This window comes from Coturnix japonica, chromosome 4 (genome assembly GCF_054131305.1).
Source record: "Coturnix japonica strain WE chromosome 4, WE-NBRP24, whole genome shotgun sequence".
In the NCBI taxonomy this organism is placed as follows: domain Eukaryota; kingdom Metazoa; phylum Chordata; class Aves; order Galliformes; family Phasianidae; genus Coturnix; species Coturnix japonica.
Window position 1 is genome coordinate 43802456 of NC_140666.1, and position 16731 is coordinate 43819186.

At 45.0% G+C, this 16731-nt stretch overlaps 1 protein-coding gene across 1 annotated transcript in view; it reads right to left on the reverse strand.

Annotated features, from left to right (window-relative positions):
* STOX2 (storkhead box 2) overlaps positions 1-14968 on the reverse strand; it is a 120276-nt gene extending 105308 nt beyond the window's left edge. The window contains exon 1 of the mRNA XM_015861442.3: positions 14556-14968. Coding sequence (XP_015716928.1) covers positions 14556-14895 — 340 coding nt within the window. The 5' untranslated portion in view covers positions 14896-14968. The remainder of the gene's footprint in view (positions 1-14555) is intronic.
* Positions 14969-16731: the final 1763 nt, after the last annotated feature.

A 16731-nucleotide genomic window follows, 5' to 3' on the forward strand; every position in this document is an offset into this window, starting at 1 on the left:
GATTACATCAAGCATTCTTCGCCAAGCTGGAACTGCTCACATAACTGCGGGGGGAAGAGAATATGAGCTCAGCTCCTCATCAAAGTTTATGGGTTTTCTAGGAGGGGAGGAAAAGCAGGAGTAAGGCTGTGTATCACCTTCATTGAGGACACTGGAGCAAGACACGGGTAAGCAGGGTCCTCAAGCTGTGGAAAAGAATTCAGTGGTCTGTTGTGCCCTCCCAAATGCCTCCTTTATAGACCAGAGCAGCTTTGCCAGCTATGCAGCTGATGGAAAAAAACAAAGACACACAGTGTGAATGCTGGGTGGTGCTTTGGCATTTGAAACATCATGGCTATTTCTTAGACTTCTTTACCTGTCAGTTATGTCTAAAATGTGGCACAGCTTGACAACAGCACTTAAACACCCTTCATTCTTCATCATGATAATTGCTTCCATAATAGCTGAACCTCTGCTCTGCACTGCGTCAAAGGGTCTTACCCTTTGTAATATGAACTCAATAAACGTTTTAGAGCAAAATGAACTTCATTCTACACATCAGCCAGCAAGACATACATATTTTAGCTTCCACAGGGCAGCCAATAAGCTGGACATAGACAGAAACAAAGGAGAGGGTCAAAGCAGTTTCTTTAAACAGCCCAGTGTGAGTGAAGATACTTTTTGCTGCCCTGTAGTAAAAAGAAGCTTACCAAAAGTGAACATAAAGGCTCTATTTTACAAAGCTGTGCCACCGTCTTAAAAGCTCAGGATGAGTAGCCATGTCAGTGGAGCCAAGCAGGGATAAAACCCCAAAAACGTGGATGAGCACTCAATGGAGCAACCCTATGGGACAGCAAGGAAAGCCACACTGATATAACAAATCTGATTTGAACTTTTTAATGAGGAACAATTGCCCCGGGGGGAAAAGAGCACACTGGTGGACTGGGGACACAATATTCAAACTTATATTAAACTTTTACAAGCTGTTTCTAGATTTTCAAAGCAGTGGTTCTTTTTGACACTGCTCAGAAGCCCAAAGCATTGAAGCCACAGCCAAACCAGGCACACAGCTGCAGCACAACATACACACATACAATGTCCAGAGGCTGACTTGCTTTCTAGTGGGTTTCCTCTTCATATGAATGCATATTCTAGCTATTCTTTTCACATTTACTATTTCTGTCCAGTCACTCAGCTTTCCGCTCCCAACTTCTTTCCTAACTCCTACATGCTGCTGAAACTCCACATGGGATGGACCTTATGCTCAACCTCCCACTGCTCTGTGTATTTTACAGGTGCACAATGACTATTTGGCAGAGAGAATACAGACAAAACTGGGCTGGGTATGTTTTCTTTAGGACTAGCAAATCAAAGCGGCTCTTGGAGAGGCCCAGTAAGAGCTCATGTCAGCACAAGATAAGTAGCAGAAGCAGTGGAGAAAGAGGGGATGTGGCAAGCCCTTAACTCAGCTGGATGCATCCTTTGGAACAGCTCCTTCATCAGATCTGTGCAAAGAAAGATGCCTAAGTCATTACCTTTCAAACCACTGTATAAGCTGTTGGAAGGCCTCTCTCATGTGAGTAATTCACCCCTGGTATTCCCTAGAGTAGTTATAGAGAGCCCAGCTATTGCTCATCCTCCTTACCACCCCTTACACGCAGTCCAATACAATAAATGGCAAACTGTTACCATTGCCCAACCCAAGCTGAAGGAATGATAACAACAGAAAGAAAGCCTACTGTCACTGTTTGATGCCACGTTACTCAGCACAATCAGTTTCTCCAGAAACAATAAAAAGGTGCATTAAAATAAATACTAGTAAAAAAGCAACCTAAGCAACAACTAGAAATTAGCAAAACAAATAAATAGATAAATCCAAATGAGATTCTGTGCTACAAAAAAAAAGAAAAAAGAAAAAAAAAAAGAAAAAAAGAAAAAAAGAAAAAAAGAAAAAAAGAAAAAAAGAAAAAAAGAAAAAAAGAAAAAAAGAAAAAAAGAAAAAAAGAAAAAAAGAAAAAAAGAAAAAAGAAAAAAGAAAAAAAGAAAAAAAGAAAAAAAGAAAAAAAGAAAAAAAGAAAAAAAGAAAAAAAGAAAAAAAGAAAAAAAGAAAAAAAGAAAAAAAGAAAAAAAGACTGGCAAGTATATTTTTACCTGCCAAACAGCTTCACAGAGCACAGGCAGTGGCATCTTTTTAATATTTGTCTCTTGGGGGAATAAACAAACTGTGTGATGTTCGTTCTGCTTGTGCTGTTTGGAAGAAGTAGCAGAAGGAATTCTCCTCACCTCCATGATTACACATTACCCTGAATATTTGTACTTTACCGTCATGCTATGGAAAATATTCACATGAGTAATCACACTGAAGTTATTATAACTACTCCTGTGAAGAAATATTTATCAGCATCTGCTGAGATCAGAATCTGAAAGTTGTGTATGTGCTGAGCTCAGTTTGTTGCACTCACAGCATCTGTAAGTTAAATAGTCCACTTGTAAACTAATTCCGCAGTAAATACCCCCTTTTATAAAGGGTCTTAGACACCAGGAACCCTTGGTTTCATGTAGGATCTTGCAATTCTATAAGCTCTTGGGAGGTCCCTGTGTTTTTCTTTTGGTGACAGGGGCAAATACCACAGACTCACTTTTCTGGTCCTTGAAGCAAATTATCAGATGAAGAAAATGATGTGTCTGTAAAGGGAAGATTGTACAATAAGCAGCATACCAGTGCACTGACCCCATTCAGCCACAACATAGGGAATATAGGGAACCGTGGCATAGGCTAAACATATAAAGCGCGACTTTCTCATTATTTAATTATATGTTGTGAAGCAGCTCTTTCATTTCTTTCAAAATTACCATCTAATAATTTATTTGCATGCTTCCAGATTCTTACATCAAAAAAGACAGAACGTCATCTCCCTGTTCATTTTCTCCAGAGGACTCATAACTCAGCAAGCTCTCACAATATTCCTTCCTCAGACATCTCTCCCCTGTGCTATAGAGTTGGGACCTATCTTGTATTTTCTTGTACTGAAGCTGCTCTGTGCTTTGGAGTATCCTTGTTACATTTCCTCATATCTTTTCCAGTTCTACTTCTTTTTTTATGTTTGTTTTCTTCTGATGTTGTTTTTTTTTTTCCAAGTTGAGGAAATCCACTTCACAAAGTCTTTGACATACCTACATACCACAGTAGCTATGGGCCGGCTGCATAATGTCATCTTTAGTTTCATTTCCTATTTTTTATGCAATATCTTTACAAAAAAATCACACACTACTAAGTTGAAACAAACTATTAAAACACCATGAACTTCAAAAATCAGAGCCTAAGTTCCCTTCTTGGTTTCTCCCATTTTCTACTGCCAGCTTGAGTATGCTTCTATCCTTTAGACTGAAGTGCCTGAGTACGTGGGAGGCTGCCTAAAGAAGGGTGAGCAAAACCCTTTGGTCTAATGCTCTTTTCCAGCCAGAATAAATATAAATCGCATCCTCCAATGGGAAAGCTGAGACACAAGCAGGGAGTTGTTTGATTTTATCTCAGTGCATCTTCTACAACTCACCTGAAACACTTCCAGCATCGCAAGCAATACACAGTTTGTGCAGAAGACAACAGGAAAGAAAAAAGTATTTACTTTTGCTAGCAATTACATAACGTGTGTAATCAATCAATTTTACCAGTCACCTTCAAAGTTACCCTGGAATAACAGTAAAAAGCATGACTTCCTATTCCTATCAAGTCCAGAGTGAGTTTGGTTCCATCATTTACAGAAAAGTTTTACATAACCAACGTTATTTGCGTTATCTTCACAACCACAAGAAAAGCTGAAAATTGTTTCTGAAAGATCATTCATTTCTGGACACTTAAAAAGTACCTTCTGGCTGGACTTTCAGAAACTGATCTGTTAATAGATCAACAGGGAAACATATTTTCTTGGGCAAGAATGAGGTAAAATGATATTAGTAAGAAAAAAAAAAAGTCAAAAGAAACAATAATCAAGGTTTCATATATTCTCTCTCCTGTTTTCCACTTAGCTTGAGGCATCTCTCTTTCCCATTTCACCAGTCTAACTTGCACTATGACTGGAAAATTCCTGCTGATACAAATAAAAGCCAAACTTGTATTTAAGAAAGTCCTCCCACAGCACCCTGGAAAGGCTTAGGTAAATCCTGCTAAATGCAGAACAGTCATCCATGTGGATGGCTTCTTCCTTCAACTACTCATTTCTCGACTCACTGCAGTGGAGACCCATCTCCAGTCAGTCACTGAACACAACCAGCCTAGCTCTGTTTTAGGAAGAGGACTGACCTGCTCTAATAGCAATAGTAGCAGGTGAGCCAGAAAGCTTACAAGTTTTGTACAGCCTCTACATTTTCAGTGACATCCTGGTCTATGCAAAAATACGTAACTAGGGTTCAAGGTTGTGTGGGATTTTTAATCATTTATTCAGAAGATGAATGAAAATTATTATTCTCATAGCCCAGAGGGTATCAGCCAGGCTGCAAGAAACAATAAAAGACTGAATGGTCAATGCCTCCTTCTCCCCTTCCTTCCGGGAGACCAACTTCAAGGCCTGCAGCCTCTGTCAAGTGTTTTCTGCCCAAAGGCTGAGATAAGAATGAAAGGCAAGAGATAAGAAGGAAATGCTTCCTAACAATGTAGTTAGTAAGCCTGAAGCCAGACTGAAAACACAACTTTGTGAGCTGAGCAAAGGCTGTGCTTGCACAAGGACCATGTCAACTGCAAAAAACAAAGCTATGAGTGAAAAAAAAATAAACCCAAGAACAAACAAACAAAAAAAGAACATTTGGTTAATTAGTTTCCTCTAACATCCCTTACAGAGTCATTACAACCTCAGTTCTCAGCATTTAAAATTAAGGAAAGGTCAGGATCGTTGGCCATTTCAAAAGGCCTGTAACAACTACATACAGCAGTTACTGCTGGGTTTCTGAAAAAAGAAAAAGTAATAATAAAGAAACCATGGAGATGGCTGACAAGAACAAGCAGTGCCATAAAAGAAAGATCATGCTATATAAAGCTGCTGGCAGCTATGGTTTTGCCAGTCACCTTAAGAATGTCAGAACAGACTAACATGGCTGAGGTGGCCAAATACTTTGTGGTGTTTCTTGCTCTGTTTTGTTTTTCTTTTGAGAAGGAGCTCATTGCATCCGAAGGCACCAGCTGCCTTATCTTGCTCTGTATCTGTGCAATGCAATAAGTTGCTCCATTTGCCTCAAAAATAAAGGTGTCCATGCAGCGTGGGTGGAACAGCCAGACATGCTCCGTGCTTCTGGGTCTCCCATTTATGCAGAGAAACCCGTAGAAGGACCAGGGGAACCTGTTCAACAGGAGCCAGTTACAAAAGGACCCATCCACAGCAAAACACACAGAAAACATGGAAACCATCCACCAGATCTTCAGATGGCTGCCACCAAGTCATAAGTGGTGCATGCAAGATGGCCAGGCTTGATTCCACAGCTGGCCCTGAAACAAGCAGGAGGTTGGTTGGTCCAGGGACCTCCAGAGGCCCCTTCCCGCCTGAACTGCCTTATCAACCCTCAATACCTGTTTGTAGACTGAAATGCAGAGGGGGTATAGGCTTCATGCCTATAAGAATTTGTTCAAATATCTAATCTAGGTTAGGTGCTGGCTTACTGTGGGCTCTCGTGTTGGAGCAAGAGGCAAGGAGACCTCAGTGGTGCTAAAATAGTGAAGAAAGGATGATACTCCTGCAGTCAGTCATCTGAAGGGAAACTTACATGTTCCTCAATGAAGCAGCAGCAAATTAAAGTAAAAAAAGAAAGTGAGGGAACACTGGTAAAGATTTGGCTCAAGAACTTTCCACATGTTTTTAAGGCCAAAACCACATTGTTACAAAATATAAACAGCAAATCAATACAATATTGGCTCTAAGAGCCAACTTTGACAGCCCTGGCTAGCAGCACCAATTCTGGAACCACCAGGAGCAACCTGATATCACAGAGAAAGATGGTGGTTGTAGAATCAGCTAGAGAAGAGCCACAGAGAAAAACTGTGTCACTAAGGAGGGCCAGGATGCTCTCCATGCTTCATCAAGCTGGCGTGATCCTGGCACAAAGCCACCCATGGACAGGAAGAGCAGAACCTGCATGTCAGCACAAGATTTAACTAGGGAAGAGAGTGCTGAGAAAAGGTCACTTATGGATAAAGGTAAAAGCCACACTTGCTAAGTCGACAGAAAAAAAAATCCAAGAGGCAGGAACTGGAAAGCCACAAGGAATTCACTGTAACAGTCTGTAAAGGAAGTTTGCAGTATCCCAGCATTGCAGTATAGTCTAATAAACCTGAGCTAGCTTTCATCCAGGGACTTAAGTCATTTAATACAGCAGCTCATCACAGGCTGCCTGCTCAGCAGGACAAGTTAGCCACTGCTGAAATCCATAATTATGGCTGGAGCTGAGGAATGCAAACTGTACCTGAGCTGTCTAGTTCAAAACTAGCTCAGGTACATTTATATTTGGCTGCAGCACAGCCAAGAAGAAATCAAGCAACTTAATGATGAAGCAAAGACGGGTCATCTCACAGAAGTACCTATGCAAACCTCACCTTTTTTTTTAATAGTTAAAAAAAAGTTAGTAAAGAACAAACTTACAAGGGAACTTGTAAACCCAAGACCTACAGGCAACTTTGTCTTTATTGGGAAGAATTAATTAAGACTTACTCTTGATACTTTAATTCGCAAAGAATTAAGGCTTCAGCTTGATACTTTTCCTGAAGACACCTGGATGAACTCTTCTGCTGTTAGATTTCAGAGTACCAAAAAAAAAAAAAAAAAAATGCAAAGAGCATGACTTCTGATTTTGCAAGCTTAGATTTCAAAGAAGGAGCTTCTGGCTTAGATGCAGACAATCTGCTCTGGATGTAACCAGACAGATTAACTTGTCAGGTGAACCTCTTAATGACAGTCAGGCAAACACAAGAACACGCAGTGTGCCTACATCTGAAACAGCCAGTCCTCTCACTGAAGCCAGACTTAAATAGTTGAGCTCACACAGAGGCATCTGTGCCTTGCTGACTCGTGACTAATCAAGGAAAAGTAATGAGAAACTTCTATCTGTGCAGTGATTAAAACATTGTATACATCCCTACATACTCACCTATATGAAGGTAGCAAGGAATCCAGATGAAAATTGCCCTAAGCTTTCCCCATGAGATGCTTTAGCACCTAAAATTTCTCTGAGAAAAGCTGCAACGCTTCAGAGCCTTACAAGTCCTATGCATTTCCTTCTACCCCTCGCAGGATGGCTGAACAACAGGTGTTGTCATACCATGTAGACCTCTTAAGAAAATGCATTAAATACTATCAAAGTCTACACTTTTGATAAAAACAAAACAGACCTGACACCAATCAAACTGGCTTCCCTACCACATGAAGCACTTTGTTCAAGGTTATCCTTCTATATGGCTGAAAACCCGTCCGGCCTCCCTCTTCTTTCAGTTTCCCACTCCTTCTAGATGTTTGTACACATCAAAGAGGCCGCTCCACATGGGTGACATCTAAAGATATCCAGTTGAGAAATGTTGCCCCTATTTCTTGAGTATCTCAGACTGCAGGAACGAAAACTTTTATTCTCCAGCTCCCTCTTTACTTGCTGTTTATGTTACCTCTTCACTTCTATTATTTGCCATAATTTCTTACAAAACTAGTCTTCTCCTCTTTCACCACATAGGATTTTTAAGCCAGTTACAATGTATTTCTTTTCAACCAAAAGGAATATTATGACAAATTACCTATGTAGACAGGAAAGCTCAGTCCTCAAAGCTCTTTTCAGCTCTGCTTTGGAAACAGTAGGTGAGTGTGCTCCTTCAAATTCTATCCCCCAAATTACTCTAGAGGGGAAATTCACACACTTCAAAAGAAAAAAAATGCAAGAACCACTCATGCTAATAATGCTTAGCATGTGAGGTGCTCAATAACCATGCAGATGCAGCACTAAGGATCATGGTTTAGTGGGCTGCACTGGCAGTAGGTGGACAGTTGGACTAGAATATCTTAGAGGTCTTTTCCAACCTTAATGATTCTATGATAATGTCTTTGCCTTATAAAATTCCAATTTTGAACTCGTTAAACCACCTTGTGAACATGCAGCTAATTAGGACAAGCCAGCAGAGGAGGCCAGTTGCTGGTTTGCTCATGACTCGACTACAGCCACACATAACACGGCACCAAGTGCCTGCAATGCTCCATTCAGGCTCATTCAGCTATCCCGTCTGCTCCTTCTTTGGCACAACATGTTGTGATCAGCTCCCAAGCCCTCTGTATGGGTGCTGGCCTACTTTCAGATGCCAGAGCACCTCAGCTGCACCCTGGGATTAAGTAAGGTGTTTGGACTTCCCTAAGTGGGGCCGATGGAGACAAAGGAGGCCCTTCAGGGAAACCCAAAGCAAACACCAGGCTTGCTCTCAGACCCATCTATTGTTGTGTCATCTGTCAGTGAAAAGGGAACATGTTTGGGCACCAACCATGCTGTACGCAAGCGCAGGAGCAAGCACCGAACAGTGCCAGAGCACCAGGCAAAGCCCGGCTGCTTCCACATGAGCTGGGCAGTGCTTGGTAAGGCAGCAGCCAAAATAACACAGTGAGAACCCTTCTAAGTAGAAATAAATGATAAAAAAATACTCCAAACTCTCAGCAGTTCTCAGTGGTGTCATGTGGAGCTAACAAGATTCAAGTTACCACTCTCTGCAGAATTTGAGCACAGTAAGCTACCAAGCAGCAATAAATTCTATTTATGCTGGGTTAATCTCTTCAGTACGCAACACTGATAATGAATGCATTGCTATTTGCACTGCTGCAGGACTCTGTAACCACATGGATCCAAGGATACGAGTAAGACAAGGCAGGTAGTTAGACTCAGTGCATTCATTAGGCTATCAAGTCTTCCTCATAGTGGCCTGGAGAGCGTCTCACACATCCAGCTTCTTCTACATCCTTTGCAGATAATCAGAGATATTCATAGATAGCATTACCAAAGTTAGAAAATACAGCTGGAGTCTGCAAGAGTGAATAATAATTCGCCTGTTTTTCTTAAGCTATAAGTTTCTCTAGCTTTGACATTGTTTTTCGTTCTGTTTTGGTTTTTTTTTAAGGATCAAAAGAATTCCCTTATTAAATAAAATACTCATTTTATACTCTCACAATACCGCATTAGTCTCTGCTGCCAGGTCTCAAACACAATGGTCACAGCCAGCTTCCCCTGATGCTAATAATATATTAGGAGTTTTACAACCCCAGTGTTAAACACCATTCTTGCAGTCTCACTCCTTTTTAGCTTCTGAACACTCAGTGAGAGCATGTGCAACCCCAAGGGAGTAGGAGTTCCCACAGCTGCAGGTACAAGCAATGATGGATGCAGTGATGCACTGCTCTACTACCAACATGGAGACTGAGTCACTGTTCTGCCATACACAGTCCAGCCCTAACCAGGGCTTCCTCCAGAATACCTGCTGGGTCACTGGGAAATCCACCAAGGCTTGTCACCATCCCCCTCCTCTCTTCCAATGGGATTCCACATTCCAAGGATAGTGCTATGCCCTTCAGCATCTTTGCCTTCCCCCAAAGGCAGGCATGAGCTAGTCTAAGGACATCAAGAAACACTTCAGAGCTGGCAAAAACTGCTTCAAAAATAACACCTTTGTGAAGCTACCCAAACCATGCTCCTGAGATATTAGCATTTTTCACTGCCACAGCATATAAATTTTGTAAAGAAACAAATCTGGAGTTATTTCATTTAAGTGGTTTGCCTCTCTAAAAGGGCAACTGCTGACAGCCATCTATGAACCAGCTGACAGTAAAATTTGAGGTCAAGCTACACCAGTACTTTGCACTACCGTTTCCAGACTTCTGTTTTGGCCCCTATGCCCCAAGGAAGAAGAACAACACAGTCTCACATTGCACAGTTAGGAGCACACCCAGCCCCAGGAAACACTGCAGAAGTTATTATATAGAGCATACTTAAGTGCACCATATACTAACTTTCTTCCCTAAGAAAAACTAAAATCATAGAATCGCAGAATCATTGAAGTTGGAAAAGACGAAGATCATCCAGTCCAACTGTTCACCTACCACCAGTGTTGCCCACTAAGCCATGTCCCTAAGTACACGTCTACACGCTTCTTGAACACCTCCAGGGACAGTGACTCCATCACTTCCCTGCACAGCTCATTCCAGAGCCTGACCAATATATACTTGATAAGTGCTGAAGGCAATATTACACCTTTTTTCCTCTATCAAAAAAAGCAAATAGAAGAGCCACTATTCTGATTCCCTGAATCAACCTCTGATTGCACATTCTATTGCAGCTCAGAGCAGGAATCTGATTTAAAAAAAGAACATGAGGAGCTGTTCAAATGTCCGAAGGAAAGCATCCCATTGCATCAAAACATACACACTTATACATTCTTAGCATTCATATACTTCTCATCAGAGGTCTCTGGTGAAATTCCTGGTCAAACTGAAGGGTTGGGTACAGTGGGCATGTTTACATAGTAGGTGAAGGGACTTATTCCAAGAAGAACAGAATATCCTTAAAAACTTTTGCAGATCTGGCCCACCCAGGGAGCAGTTTCAATAGTGGAAACTGGATATTGCAGTATGATTCCCAGCAGTCAGCATCATTAGAAAATAATCAAAACATTTATGTTCTTGTATTTATAGCAGGAATGGTTTGGAGAGACCTGCAAATTTCCGAAGCCCATTAAACTTCTGCTACCGCAGAAATGGATTACTAAGATATCCCTTCCATCCCCACTTTTCACAGCCACTGTTTCTGCACTGGAAGGCACCGTCTGCTTGCAGTTTTCATTCTACTTTCTCTGAAAGCTCCTGGCTTTCCTTGACTATCAAGCAAGAGGGCAGCATGGCACAAGTTGCAGGAGCCAACAGCATGCTGGGAAGGCACAGGGTGCCAAGAGCCCTGCAGGATACCTGGGTTACATTTTCCCCTATTACCCTCCCTAACAGAGGTCTCACATGCAGACAAGCATGTGGCAGAGCTGTGGAATGCCCCACCTCAGGGACAAGCTGTAACTCTGCTGGCCGGGAGGATGGGGTCATCACCTAGATGACAAATGTTAGGCAAGATGCCTCTACAAGCAAATAGCTAAGAAAACCTAGCCATGATGCAAAAAGGAAGAAATGCTTTGATACTACACTGGAAGTTGAAAAAGACTAAAAAGGAGCAGGAAATTTTGCTTCCCTCCTAAAAAAGTGAAAGGGTGGTTGAAGAGCAAGATGGGCTCATTCAGTCTGCAGTGAAGGCAGCCTGGAAAAAGCTTAAGAAGAGTTCACTGCTAAATCCTAGCCACCAGGAAGGGCTGTCCTACACAATGGCACACTTTGTGGGGGAGAAGAGCTCGAAAAGGGGAGAGACAGCACGGGCTGTCCATTAACCTCACACATCCTTGACTCGTGTTGCTCAATGAGCACAATGCATCAGTGTGTTTGACTTTGCTACTTCATGAGGAGTGAAGAAGCAAAGAAAAGTAAATGAAATGAATTAGGTCTTATCTTTCCTTCCTGTGTGTTTTTCACTTTCACTGTGCATTTTAGATCAAGATGGTAACCTGCATTATACATATAATGCATCTGCAGCTTTCATGAAAGAACAAAAAGCATTTCTAACTCCAAAGTTTTGCAACCAGAGTGCAAGCACCAGCCACATACCCAGAAGTCATACACAGCACACACAGCCCATTCTCATAGAATCACAGAACCATTTGAGTTAGAAGGGACCCCTAAAGGCCACCTGGTCCAACACCTCTGCACTGAACAGGGACACCTACAGCTCCATCAGGTGCTCAGAGCCCCTCCAGCCTGACCTTGGCTGTCTCCAGGGCTGGGACATCCACTGTGTCTCTGGGCAACCTGCACCAGTGCCTCACTGCCCCAGGTGTAAAACACTTCTTCCTTATGTCCCCCTACATCTCCTCTCTTTTAGTGTATAACCATTTCCCCTTGTCCTACCACAGCAGACCCTGCTAAAGAGTCCGTCCCCTTCTTTGTCACAGTCCCCCTTCAGATACTCACACACCTCTTGCCTCTTCCAGACTCTAACAACTGCTCTTAGAAAATACACCGAATGCCCAACCCAACTCTTCTGAACTCCTTTATTGCTCAAAGCTTGGAACAAATTCCTTAGTACCTCAATCAAGTCACCAACTCAATCTCCTGAAGATCCCAAGTCAAGCCTATGAGGCATACATAATGTGTAGGTGAGCCTGCAGACAACTGAAATGTTCATCATTTAAAGGAGATAACTGGGAGGGAAAAACAAAAACAACACCAAAAAACAGTCAAGTAACATCTTAAGATTGGCTATAATGAATAACATTTTAACACATAATGCCCAGTAGTCTGCACAGCACCATAATCACCCATTAATGATGGGGGAACTCACTGTGAAAATTAATGCACCTCAACTGGCTGGGTGTTCATTTAATTTTTGGTGCCAGGAGAGAAGAAAGCAGGCAGAGGAAGAAAGGGAACGCTTAGCTCCAGCTCGTGGAGCAGTAAAATCCCCGTTCCCCCCCCCCACGCCTGGCCGAGCACAAACAATGCACACCAGCCCAGCCCCACTGAAAGCGCTGAATTGTAACTCGTGCTAGTTAGTTTAATTATTGCCCATACATTTCTTGAAAATGCCATTGGAAGCATCAGCTTCTAATTGCAGAAATGGCTCCGAGCGTGACCGCGAGGCTGTTACAAAGTCTGGTCACTTTCATAGAAGGGCACGGCCCTTCCACAAAGCGGATGGAAACCTCTCAAAGACGCCCATTGTCCAAAAGGCAAAAATCAAGTGCAAAGAACGCAGAAGGAAGTTTCATCCATGAACACAGATGGAGACTGCAAACTGAGGTGCAGCACTCGCAAACCTTGCTTGGGAGGCACGAAAGAGCTAAAAATGGGAAAAAAAATCCGGCTTCCAGGATGACAAACACATCTGGGAGCAAATGGAAGGCGTGTCAAAGAAATGCTATTAAAATAATAACGCTCATTAAAGACTTAAGTTACAAAAGCTTTGCAAAGTTACAAGAAAGCGTCAAGTCACTCTTACCCAAGACAGTGAATTTCATTCCAAGACCTATAGGATTATGGATGGGTTTCTTGGGCCTCTGAATCAGCAAACATACAGCGTGCTGGCTTTGGGGCTTTGTTCTTTTCAAAACCTATGTGGGCTCCTCATCCCCAGTTTCCTAACAGCCTGATAACTCCGACCCCAGCAAAAACAGGCAGCAGGCAGGCTGCTTTCATGTAACCCTTGGGTTACACTGCCCCAGAGGTGAGCATTAAAGCCAAGAACTTCACACCCTGTATCCTCAAACCCCAAGCTGAAGGAGCTAGCTAAAACAGCCCTCTGAGGTACTCTATGTCCCTGCCCACTACAGCAGGGCTTATTGTTACTCTTTGGATCCCTGGACATCAGACCCTCCCAGGGACTTGCTGGCCCAGACACACCTGCCACAAGCAACAGAGCACTCAGGGGCTGTTCTTACTGGTAGAACCATCAGCAGCACTTGTGGAAGACCAGAAGCCAAACCCAGCTTGGGCTCACCAAACACTTCAAGGCACAGGGCAGCTCGGGCCTGTCCAAGCCTTCACATGCACATATGTGAGGAAAAGCAGGAGGTGCTCCCCTCCAACAGCAGCAAGAGGCTTGGGAAGCACTCAGCAAGTGCTGCCCTGCTTTCTCCTGTAGCCCCAAGGGTCAGTTTGGCTCCAGTGGGAAGAATGCAGTGGAAAACCATAGCTCAGTTGTTCCCATCTCCCTCAGTGCAGCCGAGGACGCACACGACAGGGAGGGCTCCAGCTCTACTTCCATAGCTTTAATCAAACACTAAGAAGAACTTTCTGTTTTTAAAGTCAAATAAAAACATTTGGCTCAAGTTTTCTCTAAATCCACAGCAAAGATAACCCCCAAGGAACGCGTATTACCCCCACACAGGGGAGTTTACTTATTAACACCAACTCCCGGCAGAAGTGTATTTCCGTATCTCAGAGTGGGCTCCAGAGGGCTGTTTGCATTCCCCTCCCGGCAATGCCAAGGTCAGAGCGCAGCACTCTGTGCCTCAGGAATGCTGCCAGAGGGCAGACATGGGATGGGGCACCCCGAAACCAAACCCCAACCGCTGTGGGCCACAGGGCCCTCTTCTAAACAGTGATAAAGCACAGAAAAACCTTTCTATCGATAGCATAGGATCTACCTCCTATTCCGAGGGGGAGATTGGTCCTGAGTCTCCCCCTCGGCACAAGACAGACAGCCGTCGGAGGGAAACAGTGACAGCGAAAGGCTGCACGGCAGCATCCAGAAACAAGGCGCTGAGAAACAGACCACTTGAGTTCTGCTCTCCGCACGAACTTCGCCCGGTTAACTTTGCATCAGAGCATTTTAAAGGTCTGAAAATTCTACCGCAGAGTGGGATTTTCTGCGTCCCGCTCCAGCTGCCCACCGCACAGACACAGCGGGCAGGGGCAGCACACGGGGACAGCGACCTTAACGGGGTCGCTCCGCGGGGGTGTCCCGTCCCGTCCCGTCGCAGCACGTACCCAGGCACTTGATGTGGAAGCCGCTGGGGGGTTTGAGGGAGCGGCGAGCCCAGCCCTGCCGCAGCACCTCCAGGTGCTCCTCCTTGCCCTGCACCAGCAGCACCTGCTCGTCGATCCAGCCCAGGAAGAAGGTCTCGGCCACCGCCGTCGTGGCCCGCTGGTCCCAGAAGTGCTGCATGTTCTCCCGCTTGAAGTCCGCGAAGATCTCGTAGCCGATGCGGTGCCGGCCCAGCTCCGCCGCACCCCCGGGCCCCGCCGGCCGCCCCCCGGCCTCGGCGCCCAGGACGATGGCGAGAGAGTGCGGGGCGATCTGCAGGCACCGCTCTGCCCGGCGCGGCATGGCCGCCCGGCATGCCCCGTCACCTCCCGCACCGTACTGTACCGCACCGCTCCGGGCCGCCCCTAGCGCTGCCCCGGCACGGCTCGGCCGCTCCGCCCCCGGTGCACCTCCGGCACAACCCCGCCCCTCCCCGCCCTGCCACCGGGCCGGGCCTCCCCCCGCCTCCTCCGGGCCGGAAAGCCTTGTGCCGGGCTGCTCTGTGCCACCCCACAGTCCCGGCAGGACCGTGGACTCAGCCCGGCTGGAGGTTTCTGTACCCCGGGTGATGCTTCTAAGTGCCTCTCAAATGCTTGGAAATGCAGAAGTTTGCCTTGCTGGTGGGGTAAACCCCTGGAGATCTCATTGTTGTGCTCCCACCCCAGCAAAGCACGGCCAGTATTGCCCTGGTGCGCACCCAGTCGATGCAAACTGGTTCGGGCTTCTGGCTCTGCTGCAGGGGATGTGCAGGGAATAGAAGGACCAGGAAACCTGGGAAAACACAGGAGCACTGTTATGTGAATGCTTTAAAGCAGTGGAAATCGAGGACAGCAATGGCAGCTTCTGAGAAAAGCGAGATGGTGGATGAGGCATCCTGATAGGTGTGTCTGAAAACTTTTCCCACACCTGTGGCAGCCTTTGTAGGTGAAAAGAGTGCTGCATTTTTTAGCTTGTGTTTCATGAAACCGCTGATATGCAACCAAGGGTTCACAAGGCAGCACTTTGTTTAGCTTTACCCTTTGGTTCTTTGGTAGCTTGTTTTTGTAACTCGAGGATGGTAATACTGCTCGTATTTGTGAAATGTCTGGAGACCTGCTCTTACAAATCCCTGCCAGGAAGTGCTCTTTGACGATCTCTGTGCTGGTAGGTGCCAGGATGTTCTGTGCTGGGCCCTGCTCTGCCATCCTTCACCAACAGCCCTGCACAGAAGCCCTTACTCAGGCAGTGAAATCCCTGGGAGTCTCCTGCGTGAGGAGTGATGAGCCTCTTTCAGTCCAGTCATTAAACCTACAGGGCAACACAGGAAGCAGCTGACTGCTGAGCTTTAAACTTCACAATTCTGCCCGACTCAGCCCTGCTAGCACTGGGAAGGATACGGGGGCAATAGCATGTGGTGGGATACAGGGAGGAGGGAGCGGAGATTCCCAGCTGTGGCAACAGTGCCACCTTCTTCAGGAAACCTTTGGCAACAGGATTGAGTTTTGGCATGGGGATGGATGCCATTGTGGTAGGTGAGCAGGTAGGGTTCAATTAGCTATTGTCTGCTTAACAATAGACCATGTAGAGCGGGGAAGTGAAATCGCCTCCCAGCAGACAGGGAGAACAGGTCCTCACTGCTCCCAGGGTGAGAATAATGCAAGGGATGGGGCTGTCGCCTCCAGCCCAGGTCAGGCTGGGGCGCTGAAACTCAGGGATTGGAAGGCCTTTTAATATCATTTATTTGTGAAGCTGCAAAGAGGGAAATAAGTCGTTGGACAGTGACAGGGTTTTGTTTCAGACTGCGCAGTTCCACAGCCATATAGGGTTCCATATCGGCAGGTAGCATGCCGTTTTATTTATGAAAATATCATGCGTGTTTGCCTTAAATATCTGCCCATTTCAGCAGAGGTTCAGCTTGCACCCCAAAGCAGTCGCCAAGGTCCATGTGAATTCCTACCTCATTCATCAGTTCATTGCTCCCAGCCCAACTAGTGACACCCTACCAGCATGTGTTTAACAAAAGCACATCTTCTCTTGGTCAGATTACCAATATCTGGTGTTGCTTTGAATGTCACAGGTGCCTCTGGGGGATAATGACAAAGCTCTGAGAAAAATATCCCCATGAGAACAACTTTTTAAAGGAAAAGCTGTTCCCTTTCC